This window comes from Mytilus galloprovincialis, chromosome 6 (assembly GCF_965363235.1).
Source record: "Mytilus galloprovincialis chromosome 6, xbMytGall1.hap1.1, whole genome shotgun sequence".
Lineage (NCBI taxonomy): Eukaryota > Metazoa > Mollusca > Bivalvia > Mytilida > Mytilidae > Mytilus > Mytilus galloprovincialis.
Window position 1 is genome coordinate 4,570,409 of NC_134843.1, and position 20,676 is coordinate 4,591,084.

Sequence of the window (20,676 nt, forward strand, 5' to 3'; positions counted from 1 at the left end):
TGCAAGTTTTTGATTTGAAATTACAGACACCATTGTTTTCAAAGTGATGAATGAAACCAGTTACATTGCTCTAAAAAAAATTGGGGCATCTTATTAAAACCATTGAATCAAGAAATAAATGTTTAAATGCCAAATAGACTTTTTTCCCCATGATACCAAATATTTATTTAATATTTCTTCACCTAAGTTAGTGTGATGGATTCATTGTTATACACAATTGTATTTGTTTAGACTTTATTTTGCTTAATATAATTTGTCAGAGGGCCTCACTAAAAAAATCTAATTATGATGCTTAGTTACAATTTGATAAAAGAGGTTTTTTTTCCATTCCATTCCATTAAATTATCTTTGTTAATATAAAAATGACTGTAAATTATTTTTCAGTATTGATAGAAAATGACGGAAAAAATAGATTTCCACCACAAAGTGATTTTGGCTCCTATGGTTAGAGTATCTACATTACCATTTAGACTTTTGTCACTTAGATATGGAGCACATTTAGTTTACTGTGAGGTAAAAAAATTGTTTTATAATTATATATCTTGTTCAGTTTTGCCTGGTTACTTCTGTATCACAGTCCCATTCCCAAGTGGAGAGCCTGTAACACAGTGGTTGTCCTTGGTTGCCATCTCCTTATTTTTTTTATCTGATTTCTAATTGAGTTAGTTTTTACATTTTTATACAATATAAGACAACATTAAAATATATTGATGTTGACTTTCTGAAAAACTCATGTCTTATAAACATTTGTATGATGTTATTTTATGGATAGATATATATATATTAATATGCAATGATGTCAAAACTACAAGATATTGTATTGAGATCACTGCAACTGTATTTATCATGAAATGAAATATACACTTTATATTTTTAGGAAATAATTGATTTCAAAATACTCAGCTCAACTAGAGTAGAAAATGGTAAGTTACTGATTAAGAATTGTTAGTTAGAAATAAGAAGATGTGGTATGAGTGCCACGTGAGACAACTCTCCATCCAAGCCACAATTTGTAAAAGTAAACCATTATAGGTCAAAGTAAGGTTTTAAACATGGAGCCTTGACCCACACCGAACAGTGAGCTCTAAAGGAACACAAAAAGACTAGTATTAAACCATTCAAACGGGAAAACCAACAGTCTAATCTATAAGAAAAATGAGAAACAGGTACTTACTTCTTTCCTACTGTAGATACTGCTTGTTAGTCAACATGTTCAACAACCGTTTTGAATGCATTTTGCAGCTAAATCATCCTATTGTAACAGAATATTATGTTTTTCAGAAATCATATACTATTTGATTTGTTGGAAAATAGTTGAAAAATCTGTAATAACATTTTATAATTTGGCTGTAAGTTTTAAAAAAATTGCTGAGAAAGGTAAGGATTGCTGTGCAAACAAATTTGATGTATAGCTTTTGAAATATCTAAGGGGTTTCCTCAATAAGAAAGAACAGCTGAAATTGGAATATTATTAAATAGCCCTTACTACAATTAATATAGATCTGGTTAGAGAAAAGAAACATATACTAGTCTAACGATGTTTTTTTTTATTGATGACTGTTACAGATATACTTGGGACTGTGGACTATGTTATGTCTGATGGTTTCGTGGTATTTAGAACCTGTCCACAGGAAAAAGAAAAAGTCTTCTTTCAATTGGTATGTATTTTTTATTCGATGTTGTAGAAACAAATCAGTTGTAATTTGTTAGTATGATGTGAAACTCTTGCTGTACTGGCCAGACCAGTGAGTGTAACCACGATGACTGGGTTCAAGTAAAGATAAAACAATCAGGAGCTGACTTTTATTTCACTACCAATCCAAATGGTGAAAAACTGAAAATACAAATATAAATACAGTTTTACAATGTGTTCAATGATAATTAAAGTCCATTAAAAATATGGATAAACAGTTTGTAGATATATAAAGCTGTTAATGTTCTTTTTAATAATAGATGGATGAATATTCTAGCACACTTTGGGTTCTGTCTGAATTAAATTCAATTGTGTGATCGCAGATACGAACAGTTTGAACGGTTAAATGTTCATACATTTTTAGTTTCTTTATAACATAGGAAAATATATTAAAACAGTTCATCGCTGATGTAAAGATATAATTTGTAATGGTTCAAAGGTAACTTACGCTATGGTTAGCCACAAACTGTTCCATTTGGACAACGTGTCTGCTGAATGTTCCTTGCAGTTGTGCACATGGCCTGCTGAGTAGTTTCGTCACTCAGAACAGGGCCGTAACTACCTATGAGGCAGGGGAGGCAACTGCCTTGCCTGAATTTTCTACACCAAATTTTTTTTTGAAGTAAAAAAATGAAATATTGACAATATATACACGAAGAACTTGAATTTATATTATAAACAACACTAGTTCACAGGTTTAACATTGTTATCATAATAAGTGATATGTCTGTCATTTTCCGGATTTTTGATCGAAAGTGAACCGTTTCAGTATTCATTTTATCTATTTTTTTCGTGTGGCCATCCGTCTGTTATTCAGTATTCGTACGAGAACACATATGAAACTTTGCTTTCGACAATTTTGAATAAAAAATAACTATTAACATTTATTTAGGGGCTCAATTAAGCAGAGGAAGTTACCTTTGTATTTTGAATCTTTTAAGATATCGGAAATTCATTGCCGGCTGAATCAGCTGTTGGATCGTTTTTTAACGTCTCCTGATCGTACGAGAACATTATGGTCAATGCCTCCCATTTGTTGTAGCAGCCAGGGACTTTCTATACTAAGTATATACTAGCATAGAAAGTACCTGGTTGTAGTTATTAACATGTCTGTTCAGATTTCAACAATATTGAAATTCAAGGTCCTCTATAAAAAAAATCTTGCGTTCTTTAATCTTGCTTTATATGTTTTTTTAACTTACCAGTTTAATTTCTAACAAAAATATCTTTAAATACAGATAATAATTGTTTGCATCAAAATTGCTCCCAGGATCCATCAATACTGATGTTTCTTACAGTCACGGTCAGGAAATCGAAGGAAAACGGGTTACTTTTAGCCATTTTACTAAGAGAGAAAAATCGGCGGCCACGATGAATTTTAATGTTAATAATTATAGGTCAAAGTACGGCCTTCAAGACGGAGCCTTGGGTCACCCCGAACAGCAATCTCAGCTTGTTTTTGCATAAAAATTGCTTCCAGGTTCAAGCAAAACTGACGTTTCTTAAAGTAAGGAAATCGAAGGGAAACGGGTCATTTTTAGCCATTGACTGAGAGAAAAAAAATCGGCGGGGGGCGCACCCCTCCCCTATCTGGGGCCTCAATCGGCGGCCCACAAACCCCTGCCTCCCCTGAATTCGAACCCCAGTTACGGCCCTGCAGAAGAGAGGGGAAAGTAACCAAGTTCCTAGACTGTCCTGTATAAAACTCCTAAAACTGGAGCACATAAAGTGATGTACGCAATGAAACATAAACAATGTAAAATGATGATCACATATAGAAAAAATGATGAATGAGTTCCAGAATACTTGCAGATTTATTGAAAATTGCTATAATAACAAAGATTTCGTTATTTTTATGAATATTTATTGATGAAATTAAGGTAGCACAATACAAAGATTTTTCATCTGCAACCAGACATCTTTAAACTGATGTTATTCCACTCATCTTTCTTTAAATTTTATAAATGAGGTACCAAAAGAAAGAATAAGGATTAATCTTCCAAATTGTGATAATTTCATTATGACATTATTATTGCATAATTAATTGTTATGTAATTAGTTGCCATATTGTGATGTCCGTACTTGAATGAATTTATCTTCTTTGTTATTCATAGCATCCCAAAATATTTTATAGATTCTTGCACAACATCATTTATTAGTTTCTCTGATAGTGAAAAAAATTATACATTTTAATTTTTTTAATTAAATGAAAAATAAATTGGAATAGATTTATTTTGGTTGGTCTGTTGTACTGTCCAGTATTTTCCTGGAAGTCTGTTATCCTTTTGTGGAACCTGTGACATTAATGATTTTTGCCATATGCTTGGACAGGGGCATTTATCTAGTGGTTGCCTTTAACCTTGTGTGATATCAAGGATTTAATTTGTTTTAATCAAACATTTGAATTTTGAGTTTCTCAAGTTGTTGGATTTTTAAGCCTCCACATTAGGCAATGAGGACAATAAGTGTTTCCTTTGTTTTTCTTTTCTTCTGTTTTTCTGTCCTTGAATATTTCTGTCAGACTTATTTTAGTTGCCACACTCTAAATAAAATTTTCCTCATTTAAATTTGATAAAAACTGATTTTTAAGCCTCTGTCATAGGCAATGAGGACATGTTTCTCTTGTCTATCCGTTTGTATTTTCTTCTGTCTGTCTGTCTGTATTTGAAAATTTCTGTCAGTCTAATTTTAGTTGCCGCACTCTAACTGAACTTTATCTCATTTAGATTTAATAAAAAATCATACACAATGGTAATAGAACGGCAACATGTACATTGTAGATAGAGTTCAAATTTGGGTTGTTAGTCCACTCTGGAGCTATGCTCCTTTTTAACTTGGAAATATGCCAAGCTTGAGCAGGGGCATAAGTATTCCGAGACACATTCTAATTTTATTACTTGACATGTGATGTAAACATAAACCATAATTTGTTCAAGTAAAGTAACTATCTGAACATGATATGTTAAATCAATTAGTTATCTTGATATCTGTTTCTAACAGGGAACCAGTGATCCTGAAAGAGCTGTAGCGGCTGCATTGAAAGTGTAAGATTTTTTTATAACAGTCTATATTAAGTTTTGTTTCACAATTTATAACTACTTTTATTAACTTGATTAACCCTGCTATGATCATGTCATGAACAAGTTCTGTGTTTTATTCCTAAAAACATAGTGTATTTTAAATGTAATGAATAACGACGTAATTGATCGTATTATGGAACTACCATTTGATTTTTAGGGGGGACTAGGATGAGAATACTTCTGAAACCAGTCTGGTTTATTTTTGATTGTATTCTGTAAGTTAAATTACTACATGAAAGAGAATTTGTATTTGAAAATATGTGGCTGCCAAAAAAATTAAAACATACTTGTTTAAATTGACAGACAAGATGATGTTGCTGGCATTGATGTTAATATGGGATGTCCTAAAGAATTCTCTATTAAGGTAATTATATAATCAGTGTGCAATAAGGCCACATTGGAAATAAGCTTGTTGTCTTTCATGGTCAACCTTGTATGAAGTCATTAATTGTACATTAAGTCACTACTGAAAGGAATCTGATGTACAGTAGTTGTCATTTGTTTATGTAATTTATATGTGTTTCTCGTTTCTCGTTAACTTTTTACATCTTGAACTTCTTCTAGAGAACCGCTTAATGGAATGAAACCAAACATGGCATGAATGTTCCTTATGAGGTGCTGACCAAGTGTTGTTACTTTGTAGCCGATCCATCATCCAAGATGGCCGCCAGCGGGGACTTAGTTTAACAAAGGACCCTATGGGAAAAGCATACAAATGACTTCTTCTAGAGAACCACTGAATGGAATGAAACCAAACATGGCATGAATGTTCCTTATGAAGTGCTGACCAAGTGTTGTTACTTTGTAGCTGATTCATCATCCAAGATGGCCGCCAGCAGGGGACTTAGTTTAACATAGGACCCTATAGGAAATGCATACAAATGACTTCTTCTAGAGAACCACTGAATGGAATGAAACCAAACATGGCATGAATGTTCCTTATGAGGTGCTGACCAAGTGTTGTTACTTTGTAGCCGATCCATCGTCCAAGACGGCCGCCAGCGGGGGACTTAGTTTAACATAGGACCCTATGGGAAATGCATATAAATGACTTTTTCTAGAGAACCACTGAATGGAATGAAACCAAACATTGTATGAATGTTCCTTATGAGGTGCTGACCAAGTATTGTTACTTTGTAGCCAATCCATCATCCAAGATGGCTGCCAGCGGGGACTTAGTTTAACATAGGACCCTATGGGAAATGCATACAAATGACTTCTTCTCGAGAACCACTGAATGGAATGAAACCAAACATGGCATGAATGTTCCTTATGAGGTGCTGACCAAGTGTTGTTACTTTGTAAAAAATCGGGAAATCGGGAAATATCCGATTATGAAAATTGCATTATTCTGAAGTAGAGTGTTTGCAGAAAATAATGTGATGCGCTTGTAGTGTGCCAGATGGTGCCAGATAACTCAAATTTTAAGTTAAAGATTGTAAACTTTTATCGAGTGTTACACAAATATTTATGGTTTTCTCTATCGTAAAATGTTATTAACTTATTTATCAAATATGTTTTAAAGACTAAAAGGGGTTAATAATTACACGCATGTGATAACCTCTACATAGCAATATCAGGTTACGAGACATGCAGATGAATTTTTACACCGTTTATGATAATTCCAAAGTTGTAAACAACCTTAAACATTCAACCTAGTCCAAGATTACTCGATCTGAAGTCTGACAGATTTATTTTTACAGATGGCTTTTAATATTTCTGGATGCATTTAAAGAACGATCACTATGATGGGCCCTAAGCAGTTTATTATTTTTTTTTATCATGGAAACCAATTTAGAATTTATTTATGTGTTTAAAAGCTTAATAGTTCTGAAACATCTTACAATGGATGCTAAGCAATTTATGTTTCTGTTTCTTGTTAAATTGCATGAAATATTTGCCATTGGACTTTCAGTAAACAAGAAATCAAAATATTTGAAAAAAATTTTCGGATCAAAGCTCTTTAACCCCGTCCCCCCTGGCCAACTTTTGGATTAAATTTTTGTTGGAAATTCTTTTATTAAACATTTCATTATAATATTTGTCAAAGTTAGCAGTAAAACCTGATAATAATTACTGATAAAAAAAAATCTGTTTACTTTACATGAGTATTTTATGATTTTCAAGCCTAACATGTATATAATAACAGATACACGTGTCTAGCCAACGGCTCTCTCATGAATAAAAATCTTACTATTTTAAAAATGATTGCAACTTTAACTGAAACGTTTATGGCTTGTGAGTATTTTTACTTTTGACTTTTTTGTTTTTGTTTTTTTATTTGGTGAAAACAGATTTCGTTTCTTTTATTTTTATTTGATTTTAAGCAGCAAAACCCGTAAAAACTGACATATTTGTCATTCACATGATCGGTAAATTCATTTCCTTGACAATTATGTACACATCGGGTTATTTCGGTATGTTCCGTAATTACGATCATTCACGATTTGGCGGCATGGCACTATAAACGTTTGAAGTCCGCTTGTTGGAGTTCCTGTCAATATATTACTTCCATGGTTTAACATAGGACCCTATGGGAAGTGCATACAAATGACTTCTACTAGAGAACCACTGAATGGAATGAAACCAAACATGGCATGAATGTTCCTTATGAGGTGCTGACCAAGTGTTGTTACTTTGTAGCTGATCCATCATCCAAGATGGCCACCAGCGGGAGACTTAGTTTAACATAGGACCCTATGGGAAATGCATACAAATTACTTCTTCTAGAGAACCACTGAATGGGATGAAACCAAACATGGCATGAATGTTCCTTATGAGGTGCTGACCAAGTATTGTTACTTTGTAGCTGATCCATCATCCAATATGGCCGCCAGGGGGACTTAGTTTAACATAGGACCCTATGGGAAATGCATACAAAAGTCTTCTTCTAGAGAACCAAGGAATTGATAGCATGAATAGTCCTTTCCTTATGAGGTGCTGGCCAAGTGTTGTTACTTTGTAGTCAAATTTTATCTGTTTTTATACGATTTCAAAAACCCAAGTAGAGTCAGGTGAGCCATACAGGCTCTTGAGAGCCTCTAGTTATTTTATATATATTAGACCGTTGGTTTTCCCGTTTGAATGGTTTTACACTAGTAATTTTGGGGCCCTTTATAGCTTGTTGTTTAGTGTGAGCCAAGGCTCCGTATTGAAGGCCGTACATTGACCTATAATGGTTTATTTTTTTAAATTGTTATTTGGATGTAGAGTTGTCTCATTGGCACTCACACCACATCTTCCTATATCTAACTACCATTTCTATATTTCAAGGTTGTATTTAGCTGACATATTTTCAAGCTTAAATTGTCACCTATTCCAGCAGCATGTCCTGTCACCTTGTATGTTTAATATTTTGATCCAAACCATGAAATCAATTATCCACCAACAATGAAACTCTGTTCATTTATTTATTCATTGATTTGGGTTTTTCTGAAGAAGAAAAAATCGTATGAAGAATTGGAAGATTCTTGATTTGTGGGACATTTCCAAATAAGGTGTTAATTTTCACTGACTAATTGTTCGTATGTCATTTCTGACAACATTCAGCCATAACTTTAAATAAAATGATTGTTTTCTGAAACAAGCTGATGTTTCTGTATCTCAATTGTAGGAAATTTCAAATAAACGTTTAAGTTGTTGCACATGTGTAATCAGACAGGATCACACTAATATGAGGCAGACATTACCTGTGAATGGGGACGAAGTCTGTATGATTTTTTTTTAAATCAAACATGTTAAAAAGGGAAACAGAAATAGTGTAACGTTTCCGATTTTGATTCTGTTGTTAGGGATTTTAGTTGTGATGTTATTTAAGTTATGATGCCATATTCAATGTAAACAAAGAAACGCTGTCATTGGGTAACGTTTTTTTTTATAACAAACAATTTTTCCTTTCTTAGACTGATAAATATACATTTTATTAAAAGTCTCATGCAAACAAGACTGGAAACCGAAGTAGATTTCTGCGCAGATCCGGAAATTCAAAAACGCAACAAAAAAAATTGAACAATTTTTAGTTCATTAGTACAATGAAAAATTCTGGAAATTTTCCCGATTTTTAATTTTTTTATTTTTTTTTATTGAATTTTCTATTGTAATAGGGGACTTCGTCCCCATAATAAACCTGAGATTGAAATATCAACATATAAACAACCATCAAATGTGTTAATTGGGTGATAACATGTCACTTAAAGAATACAGTTACAGTAAATTTTTATCAATTTTTATACGACCACAAAAAAATTTTGCGTTCGTATAATGGTATGATGTCGTCATCGTCTGTGTCGTCCGAAGACACATTTGGTGTCCGGACAATAACTTTAGTGTAAGTGCATGAATCTCTATGCAATTTTATAACAGGGTTCAACCCCTTAAATGGAAGGTTGGGATTGATTTTAGGAATGATGGTTCCAACTGTTTTTGAATTAGGGGCCCAAAAGAAGCATTTTTCTACTTTCAGGATATCAACTTGTGTACAAGTATTTCAATTGCTCTGAATTGTACCACAATGTTTGTTACCACAGGTAGAAGGTTTGGAATGATTTAGTGGGATTATGGTTCCTAAGGTTTAGGAATTTGGGGCCAAAAAAGGGGCCCAAATAAGCATTTTTGTAGTTTCCAATGCATAACTTGTGTTTAAGTGAATAAATCTCTCTGAAATTATACTTCAAGATTCCATACCATAAAGGGATGGTTAGTATTGACTGGGGGGGGTTATGGCTTAAGATGTTTTGGAATTAGGGGCAAAAATGGACAATTAAGACAATTTAAAAGCAGTGTAAGGGAGGTAAACATAGATATACATATATAAACATTCAACATGCAATGTTGGGTATGTTCAGATTTACCTCCTTTACACTACTTGTAAATTATGTATAAAGAAAAGTCAGGTTTTGGACAAATTGCCAAAAAAAGGGGTGTGGTAGTAGTTTTCAATTATTTTTTTTCCCAAATTTCTCAAATTCCAAATTATTAAAAAGTTTGAAGAAGAAATGTTTGACTGCACAATATTGTGCAATAGATTTGTAAGATCTTGACATTTGTTTTGTGTCAGAAACTCATATTATGTCAAAAATTTGATCACAATCCAAATTCAAAGCTGTCCATACTTGCCCCAACTGTCCAGGGTTCAGTTGGACATCTGCAGTCATATAAAGCTGCACCCTGTGGAGCACCTTGTTAATAGGCTAGTATGCAGACTGACAAATTCATAAAAAAAACAAATATCCATGAATACAATTTTCCTCAATCCAAGACATCCACAGTATTTATTATTTATTAATTTCAGGGTGGAATGGGTGCAGCGTTACTGAAGAAGCCAGAGAAAGTTAAGCAGGTACTTGTTTATTTAATCATTTAAAGTAAAAGTAAGATGAATTGTTTCAATTGTGATTTGTTATTTGTCTGATCAGTAATTGAAAATCTAAACAAACAAAAATGACGTCAAGGCTACAAATTTTCACCTTGAGATTAGCTCAAGGTTTTTACCTTGAGATTCCCTCCTGGAAAGAGAGATGTTGTTTTGAATAATCATATTAAACAGAAACAAATAAAGACACAGTCAATTGCCGAAAGTGTGAGGGCTGAAAAGCCAGTCAAGGTCGTTTAATACTTTCATCATCAGTGTCGTCAAGACAAATTGTAAATACATGTTGACAATAGAAGAATATAAAAATTTGGCAGTTGTCTAGACTATTAATTACTCAATATGCAGTACACCAGTTGATAGAGTTAGAAAGACATTAGAAATTAATCATATAAAAAAATTAATTCAAGGGATGTTCTCAAATTTTATCGTTAGGGGTTGTGCTGACAGGGGAATTGTAGGCACTTATTTATTAGATGTGGATTTTGGCAGTTGTATGTACTTTTTCATTTTTATTTCAATTTCATAAGAATTATAAACTTTTTGTGACGGTCAAGGTTTTACAGAAGTTGCCACTCATGCTCCCATATGCATTTTTATTCTGGAACAGACCTTTTGTTATTTGTATGGGAGACAACTTCAACACCGCTACATGAAAATAAATAGATTGAAGTAGATACCTTTTCAAAAAAATGTTAAGAGAGTCTTCAGTTAAAAGTATTGTTGAAATATCATGTCATTTAGAACACTCTTGACTTGTATCAGTTAATGATAAAATCTAGTTCAATGCCCATAATGAATATGTTTACAAAATCTCTACAAGAAAAACCTGATGCTCCGCAGGGCACCTGAACAGTTGGGGCAAGTATGGACACAATTAAACTTTGTTTGATTTCAACAAAAATTGAATCCTTGGGGTTCTTTGATATGCTGAATCTAAACATGTATTTAGATTTTTGATTATAGGCCCAGTTTTTAAGTTGGTCCAAATTACGGTCCAAAATTAAACTTTGTTTGATTTCAACAAAAATTGTATATATGGGGTTCTTTGATATATGCTTAATCTAACCATGTATTTAGATTTTTGATGATTGGGCCCGGTCATCAGATTGGTCCACATTGAAGTCTTAAGGGTCCAAAATTGAACTTTATTTGATTTCATCAAAAATTGAATTCTTGGGGTTCTTTGATATGCTGAATCTAACCATGTATTTAGATTTTGGATATTGGACCATAATAGGTAATGTCCAATTTAAAATTTAAAGTTTTTAAGTTTAAGTTCTTAGACCACATTCATTATGTGTCAGAAATCTGTAATGTGTCAACTATTTAATCACAATTCAAATTCAGAGCTGTATCAAGCTTGAATGTTGTGTCCATACTTGCCCCAATGTTCAGGGTTCAAACTCTGCGATCATATAAAGCTTCGCCCTGCGGGCATATATATATTTATATAAAAGAATTTCAGAGCATTTTATGGGTGCTAAGTCAACAATTATGTTTTAGATCACAAGTCAAAATTAAGTCGCACTTCATGTCAGTACTATGAACATGCTTTGAATAAGATTGATTAAAATGCTAGTCTGAAAGAGATTGTTTTTAGTTCAAATTTAAGACAAAACTTTTTCATTTACTTTTGCAGGATTCCATCATTGCCAAAAAAATATTATTATACTGTATAACAAAACAATGAATGAGTTTTGTGTCTGTCATCTTGAGCAGTTGTGCAAAGACAGTTTAAGATTTCCTTACCTTGTTTATAGTTAAGTCAAACATTTCACTGACTTAAAGAGAATTATTAATCCAGTCAAATATTCACAGCTGAACTCGCCATTGCCTTTTCAAACAAACACACTTACCGTAATGTTTGTACCATGTGTACATCCATGTGTAAGACCAGAAAACTACAATGTAAAAAAATGTCTTTTGTTTGGATTTTAGTTTGAACGGGATTTCCTAGGGGTTGATAGAATGTTTGACATTGAGATACATATTATTGATGTGTTATTTAGTAAATACAATCTTTGTTTTGTGGAAAATGAAGAAAAAATAACAGACAATTTCGCATAATTTATAAACGATGACCAACGGTGTTACTTTATTGTTAAAAGACGGCCAATTTAACTTGTTTATTGTGCTATTTTCTTTAATAATAAGAACCATGCTTAAAGAATGGAACAAAATATATTTCTGACCTAAATGGCAAGTAAGAAACAGCAAAAAGAAAAAAATCCAAATTGACACCAAATTATTTTTTCCACAAAATTAACTCAATTTCAGAATGGCGGGTTTTTATATCAGTCCCATTGTTGTCTTAAGAAAGTAGCAACAACAGTTGTTTCTAAGGGCTTGCTTTCCGACTGGAACTGTATAACCTCAAGATGAAGATGAACAGTATCTCTCTATGTAATTTAAAAAAAAAAAAACTTATATTTTTCAAAAAGCTAAATCTTACAATATTTTTTTTAATTTTCAGATATTATCAAGTCTTGTGAAAGCAGTTTCCATTCCAGTAACATGTAAAATAAGATGTCTTCCTACTGTAAGTGTTATATGATTTAAATAATTTATTCAAGAATAAAGAAATAAATGTATTTTATGCCTTAAGAATATATATATATAATAAAAAAATCACAAATTTCTTTTTCGGTCTGACAAACCCTAAAACAGTTTGGCACAGACTGAATTATGATAAGGTCAACTTTGTTGACACTCAGTTTTACAATCAGTGGTTTATATAATCAGTGTAGGTGGAATGTCAATTAAAATAATATATAAAAAGTCAATGTCATATTACATTATAATTAACAGTTAGACGAGACAATTGAGTTAGCCAAGATAATAGAGAAGACGGGTGTATCAGCCTTGACAGTTCATGGACGAACTAAGGAAGAACGACCCAGACATACTAATAGGAATGAATTTATTAGAAAGATAGCAGAAAGTTTGTCTATCCCTGTTATTGCAAAGTAAGGTTCAGTAGTAGACAAAACAAAAATCAAATACCTTTGTACAGATGGTTACAGAGAATTTTATTTACCGATCAAGGTGACCATTGAAGGACAGATTAATTATAATGCAATAATTCATAACATAATAAACAAACTTAACAATAAACAGATTTAAATAGAAGTCTCATTGGTAATGACAATGACAATGGAAGTTTTTAACAACCTTGACTGGCTACACAGCCTTTGCATGGTCTGGAATCACATTTACTTATTTTTATGCCCCACCTACGATAGTAGAGGGGCATTATGTTTTCTGGTCTGTGCGTCCGTTCGTCCGTCCGTCTGTTCGTTCGTTCGTTCGTTCGTCTGTTCGTTCGTCCGTCTGTCCCGCTTCAGGTTAAAGTTTTTGGTCAAGGTAGTTTTTGATGAAGTTGAAGTCCAATCAACTTGAAACTTAGTACACATGTTCCTTATGATATTATCTTTCTAATTTTAAAGCCAAGTTAAACTTTTGACCCCAATTTCACGGTCCACTGAACATAGAAAATGAAAGTGCATGTTTCAGGTTAAAGTTTTTGGTCAAGGTAGTTTTTGATGAAGTTGAAGTCCAATCAACTTGAAACTTAGTACACATGTTCCTTATGATATTATCTTTCTAATTTTAAAGCCAAATTAAACTTTTGACCCCAATTTCACGGTCCACTGAACATAGAAAATGAAAGTGCATGTTTCAGGTTCAAGTTTTTGGTCAAGGTAGTTTTTGATGAAGTTGAAGTCCAATCAACTTGAAACTTAGTACAAATGTTCCCTATGATATTATCTTTCTAATTTTAATGCCTAATTATATTTTTTATCCAATTTCACGGTCCATTGAACATGGAAAATGATAGTGGGAGTGGGGCATCCGTGTACTTTGGACACATTCTTGTTATATTGATAAGACAATAATGGTTCAATAGAATAATATAGGGTTATATGCATACATGCATGCATACCATAAAACTCAAACATTACCAGCCCTTTTTTGTCAAAAGTTTATACTAATGCACATTTCTCCAGTACCTATTTTATGAGAGTTTGAAATTGTTTGTGAAAATAATGTTGAAATTATTGTAATACCCCATGCCACAGATAAAATTGAGAATGGAAATGGGGAATATGTCAAATAGACAACAACCTGACCGAAGAGAAGACAACAGCCAAAGGCCACCAATGGGTCTTCAACGCAGCAAGAAAATCCCACACCCAGAGGTGATCTTCAGCTGAACAAAGGTTCTGACTTGGGACTGGAGCAAAAATGTCCATCAGTCATTTAAGCTTTTTTGTTGATCAATCAAATATTTTATGTTGGATTGCAACTTGGATATGTGGTCATATATAATAGAAGAAAGTGCCCTTTTTATTTTGAAAACACTTTCCAAGATCATGTCCAAAGTAAATAAAATTGACAGAAATAATTCCAGAACCTTACATGGTTTTGAAATCAGATTTGCATATATAGTCACAAATAATGATAGGCAGATCCATAATGGTTCTAAGGTCAATATGTCAAGGTCATTAACCTTAAATGAATGCAACACATTAGTTCCCTAATGAATTTGATACAAAAGTCGGATTATAATAACATATGATGGGAGCGAAATCCCTATTGATATTTAACTCAATATTTCCAAGTTCAAAGTAACTGGAAATGGAGTGAAATTAAGTAAAACATTGGGAAATGTCCATACAGTAGATTCTTCATCACTCTTCATAGAAATATACAATTATGTACATGTTTTTCCATTCATATTCTTATAGTGGTGGTTCAAAAGAGATGAAAGATAATCCTGACATACAGAAGTTTGCAAAGAATACTGGATGTACCTCAGTGATGGTTGCTCAGGCAGCAGAAAGGAACCCATCTATTTTTAGCAAGGAGGGAATGATACCATTGTTAGATATTGTTAGAGAATACATTAAAATGGTAAGTTCTTGTGACAAATTTTATACCTAAATGGGCAAAACACAATACAGGGAACAATATGGTTGCACTGATGTCCAAAAATAAAGATTAACACAATAGAAAAAAAAATGTGATCTTGAATAAGTAATGCTTGAAATTTTTAAAACTCATTTGGTGAATGGTAAAAATAGTGAGAAATGTTTTAATTTCTACTTTGTAAGGATAAGGTAAGTGCTGGTTACGGACACTACTTATAAAATTAGCCACTGGAAATTTATGTCTTAAATGAATTATCCCAAGATTTTTGCACAATTGCAATGCAATTTATTAACAAAATACAAATGAAAAAAAATCACAGTTTAACTGTAGCATTCTGCAAAAATATACCCCTTTCTGACTTATTAAAGTCATTAGAAACCTCAAATTAAAAAAATAATGCATATGTTTTTTTATAACTCAATGGATAAAAAATCAAAAATTGACGATTATACGAAATTTATCCGAAAAAAAATGATAAAATCGTGCACAGAAGACTAGGTTTATGATGTTTGTATGCATTGGTTAAAGAATTGAAATAACATTATTTTTTACCGGTCACTCGTTTCATTTGACTTTAAGAAAAGAATTATTGTAAGAACAGCACCTCTCTTGAAATGAAAGACTATACACATATAACTCATCAAAATTATTAAGAGTTGACTTTCTCTTATTTCTTGTGAAAACCTTTCTGTATCCCTCTATTACCCAACCGCACGATAACCACTTCAGGTGTTGGTTCATCTTGTTCAAATTACATATATATATGTAAAGATAATTTTTTTTTATGGAAAATGAATAAAATGCCACATCTGAATTTTGAAAATGAAGAGGCGAATGATTTTGTTTATGAAATATTGTTTGTGTTGAAGGCAATAGATTGGGACAACAATGCCATAAACAGTAAATATTGTATATTGGCAATGATGTATAAAGACATGGACTTAAAAGAAGGGGATCAAAGTCTGACTGCTGTTACTATGGAGGAGTTCAGGTAGGGGGCAAATATAAAAATAAGAAGATGTGGTATGATTGCTACTGAGACATCTTTCCACAAGAGACAAAATTACACAGAAATTAACAACTACAGGCCACCATACAGCTTTAATTGGTGAGCTAAGCCCATACTGCATAGTCAGCTATAATACAAGTAGGCCCAAAAATGACAAATGTAAAACGATTCAAATGGGGAAAATAACAGCCTCATTTATGTACAAAATAATGGAGAAAAAAAGTATGTAACACAACAACAAACAACAACCACTGAATAACAGGAGCCTGACTTGGAACAGGCACATACGGAATGAAGCATGGTTAAACTGGTTTGAAGGCATCAACCCTCCTCTAACTTGGGACAATGGTGTAACAGTACAGCATAGGAAACAAACTATTAAAAATCAGATAAAAAAGGCGGAACACAACTGATGGAGACAAGAAGCAATACATCTAACAAAAGCACAAAGTGGACGTCTAAAGTAATTGAGGTTGATACATTCCGTCTAAATTACTCGATAAATCAAGTAACTAAATTATCATATCACACCACGAGGGTCGTAATGGGGATACCTTCATGACAAATAATGGTTACGGTTCTTGCCAAATGAAGTTAATGATCATTTTTTGTGCATGACAACAAAATGTACACTTTCTTTCAGATGATAAAAAAATCAAATGATTTTTCCACCATAAACATTGTTTAAATCTTTTCTTTAGTGAGATATGGGGCCTTCAGGAATATTATAACCAACACAGACAATCAATGAACAAGTTATTAGCCATGAAATATGATAAAGAAACAGAGATTCATGTTGTAACGACAGATGATGGACACACAACTATAGAAATGCCTTTTAAATTTAACAAGTAAGTTATTTAGAATATCATACACTAAATTCATTTATGCTCTTGTCCTGGAATGCAAGATGTAGGGATTACTTTCTGGTGGCGGTGTACATGTCTGTCTGACAAGGTATATCTGACCTTAAACTCATTTTGATTGATCTTTAAAAATATTAAGTTTATGTGATACTTGTAGTGAAACCTTTATCTATATATGACTTTCAACATAAAATAAATTGTCAGTAATGCTGTTGAGACATTTCAGCATGTGTACTGTTATGTTTCTTGTTTTGTAAAGATTGTTTGAAATAAAATTTGTTTTTTTGGTGATCCTTTACCTAACCTAAATATATAGGCATTGCTTACAGATGATAGATGTCTAATTACACAAAAAACTTAAATGTGATTGACACAAAATTAATTTAACCTTACATTCTGCCCTAAATTCTTTTATCTACTACACACAATCAAACATTTATTATTTTAACATATAGAGATTGATTATATTTAATTACAGAAAAGAATTTCCTCCAAAGATTTCTCCAAAACAAAGGTTATATGAAGCAACAAAGAGAGCAGGGATTAATAGACTAGAATATGATGTGGTATGTTAAAAACTTCTGTTGAACAGTGCAAAAAGTTTAGCCCCACCTCATTTTTTATGTTACTGTATATCTGAAGAGGTTGTCAGGACTCCATTAAGAAAGCTTGCGATGTAGAAGTTTAAAGTCAGTTTTCATTTATTCGAGATGTATATCAGATCCTTATTGGCACCCATCCTCCTTATCTTTAAATATCTAGGATACACATTTAAGGCATCATTTTACTTATTCTACCATTGTAATTCTGACTTTATTATATTCCACAGACGGAGAGGACAGAAGACAGATGTTATAACTGTATTCTGAATGTTGGTGGAAATCTTTATACAACTCCATATTGGTAAGACACAAAGTAATAGATAATGGACAAAAGATTTCAATATTCAAAATAATGTTAACTTAAGAAGTGGATGTCAGGGTTAAACTTAATGAGACTACCAACACTATTACAGAAGAAAAAGGCAGTTTCCACCCTATAATTTACTAATTATACCCCCGCTTTAAAAAAGGGGGGGGGGGTATACTGTTTTACCTCTGTCTGTCAGTCCGTCTGTTCATCAGTCCGTCCGTCAGTCAGTCAGTCAGTCCGTTCCATGAAACTTTCGTCACATTTTTCTCAGGAACTACACATCCACCCTTTCTGTAATTTGGTATCAACATTTATATATGTCAGCCATACCGTGTGATGCGTTTTCAGATTCATCACTTGACAACTTCCTGTTTACCAAACACTTGTCTGATTTTACACATGATAGCCAAGTTGAAAATTTTCGTCACATTTTTCTCAGGAACTACAATACAAGGATTTCTGAAATTTGGTTTCAGGATTTATATAAGTCAGCTATACCGTGTGATGCGTTTTCAGATTCATCACTCGACAACTTCCTGTTTACCGAACACTTGTATGATTTTACACATGATAGCCAAGTTGAAAATTTTCGTCACATTTTTCTCAGGAACTACAATACAAGGATTTCTGAAATTTGGTTTCAGGATTTATATAAGTCAGCTATACCGTGTGATGCGTTTTCAGATTCATCACTCGACTACTTCCTGTTTACCGAACACTTGTATGATTTTACACATGATAACCAAGTTAAAAATTTTCGTCACATTTTTCTCAGGAACTACAATACAAGGATTTCTGAAATTTGGTTTCAGGATTTTTATAAGTCAGCTATACCGTGTGATGCGTTTTCAGATTCATCACTCGACAACTTCCTGTTTACCGAACACTTGCATATTTTTACACTATTAATATTATCCACTTGCGGCGGGGGTATCATCAGTGAGCAGTAGTTCGCAGTTTCACTTGTTGAATTTATTCTTGGGACAACATTTTTTTATCTGCTCACCTTGTCCAATGGGCCAATAGAGCTATTGCCCGTATTTGGTGCTTTCACCCCTTTCTTGTTGTTGTCATCTTTTTACAAATGTTCAAAATCTTCTTCTCTAAAACCAATGGACTAATTTCAAATAAATTTTGCATGAATGGTCCTTAGGGTATCTGGTATAAGGTTGTTGTTTTTTTATGTCTGCCAATTTACCGCCACTATGGCTAATAATAGAACATAATGCATAAGTGGCAATATTTCTTGAAAACCATAATTGAAAAATCTACATATTTTGCATTTCCGCACAAGTAATCAGATTACTCATTATGCTTTAGATTATGCTTTATATCTATTAAATAATGTTTTATTATCATTTAAAGTGTATCCATTTCAGGGAAAAGTCAAAGCAGTTAGCAGAACAAGGGACAGCCATGGTTGCTACTACAGTGTTAGATATTGAAGATGAACGACAGTTTGTTAAAGGTGGTCAGAATGAAGCTTTAGTAGAAAAATGGAAGAAACGGAAAAATGACAGTGATGTGAAAGATATATATCTTAGTTTTAAACATTTACTTGACAAGGCAAATGAAGAAAAAGAAAAACTTGCAAAGAAAAGACTTAATGATGAAACAAATGACAGTTGTATAGAAGTTAAACATTTTGTATCCGATAATCATGATGATGTGGTTACTTAAAATAATTTATTGTTAGGCCTTATTTTTTAATGTAGAAAGGGGGCATTAGGCAAGAATATGTCATTATTTTCAGGGACTTATGAATACAAGACATTTCTGTGTGTCCACACTTTTTTAAGTACTGCTACTTTTATTTCATTTTAAAGAGTGACAAATTGTTTTAAAATTTTGTTTGAAATCATAAATATAACGTAATTTATTTTATCAGAAAACCATGAGCATTGTGCATAAACTACTATTTTACAAGATTGGAAGTCAAATCTCTAGTTTATATTTGTGTGAACCAATTATTAATGCAATTTTACCAGTAAGATCTGTGATATGTATTTTGTGAGAAATAAAGATATTTTCAAAGTTGAATAATTAATATTTTCAAAGTTGAATAATTAATATTTTCAAACCTATTTTAAATCATTGGTTGTCTGGTTGAAAGTAAGGGCTCCAATGATATTTGCCTTAACATAATACAGAGCATGATAATTAATTTATATTAGAACCATTTAAATACAAAATCAGAGAACTGTTGGGGATTGTTTAACATCTTTAGTTTGAATCATCAAATTGTATTACTGATATTCTCACTGCTGTTCTTTGGTAGTTGAAAATTAAATTGTAAGTTCCAGTATTAATTCAGTGAATGTCAATATGATTTATAAATAGTCCATGTTTTACATCAATTTATAAATAGTAAAATTGAGAATGGAAATGGGGAATGTGTCAATTTCAAAGAGACAACAACACAACCAATGGCCAAAAAATATTCAAAGTCCACCAATGGGTCTTCAACACAGAGAGGACTTTTATATGGTATCTGTGAAACATGACAAAATCACAAAATTGTGGCCTGTCAACCATAAGGTAAAGGTTAAAGTTAAAACCCTTTATTTAGACATTAACAATTTTTGTCTCCCTTGACAGAGTCAAAAAGCAACGTCAACAATGTATTAGTTTGTAATAAGGTCTAGTTTATGGGAAACCGCTAGTGGTATGTCAAAGTTATTTGGTATGCAGTTGTATTAGCATTGGAACATCTCATTACTATGGAGATTATATGGCCCCGCCCCTTCAGTTATGGTCTATTGACTTTGAAACTTTTGTGGAGTTATCATGTATTAGTTTGTAATTAGGTCAGT

General features: G+C 32.6%; 1 protein-coding gene across 1 annotated transcript; it reads left to right on the forward strand.

Moving 5' to 3' along the window:
* Positions 1-375: 375 nt before the first annotated feature.
* On the forward strand, positions 376-20,172 carry LOC143078757 (tRNA-dihydrouridine(20) synthase [NAD(P)+]-like). The gene is made up of 14 exons (XM_076253708.1): positions 376-513; positions 878-923; positions 1,567-1,658; positions 4,694-4,737; positions 5,077-5,137; positions 10,064-10,111; positions 12,618-12,683; positions 12,953-13,110; positions 14,893-15,058; positions 15,946-16,067; positions 16,787-16,936; positions 17,430-17,517; positions 17,781-17,854; positions 19,243-20,172. Exons 1-14 carry the CDS (start codon positions 397-399, stop codon positions 19,541-19,543), a joined length of 1,533 nt encoding a protein of 510 aa, XP_076109823.1. The 5' UTR covers positions 376-396; the 3' UTR covers positions 19,544-20,172.
* Positions 20,173-20,676: the final 504 nt, after the last annotated feature.

Excerpts from the sequence above, each read along its gene's own strand:
- LOC143078757 (XM_076253708.1), top strand. The coding sequence starts at position 397 with ATGACGGAAAAAATAGATTTCCACCACAAAGTGATTTTGGCTCCTATG. Across the intron at positions 924-1,566 it reads CTCAACTAGAGTAGAAAATG|ATATACTTGGGACTGTGGAC; the intron begins GTAAGTTACTGA and ends TGACTGTTACAG. Across the intron at positions 16,068-16,786 it reads GTTACTATGGAGGAGTTCAG|TGAGATATGGGGCCTTCAGG; the intron begins GTAGGGGGCAAA and ends TCTTTTCTTTAG.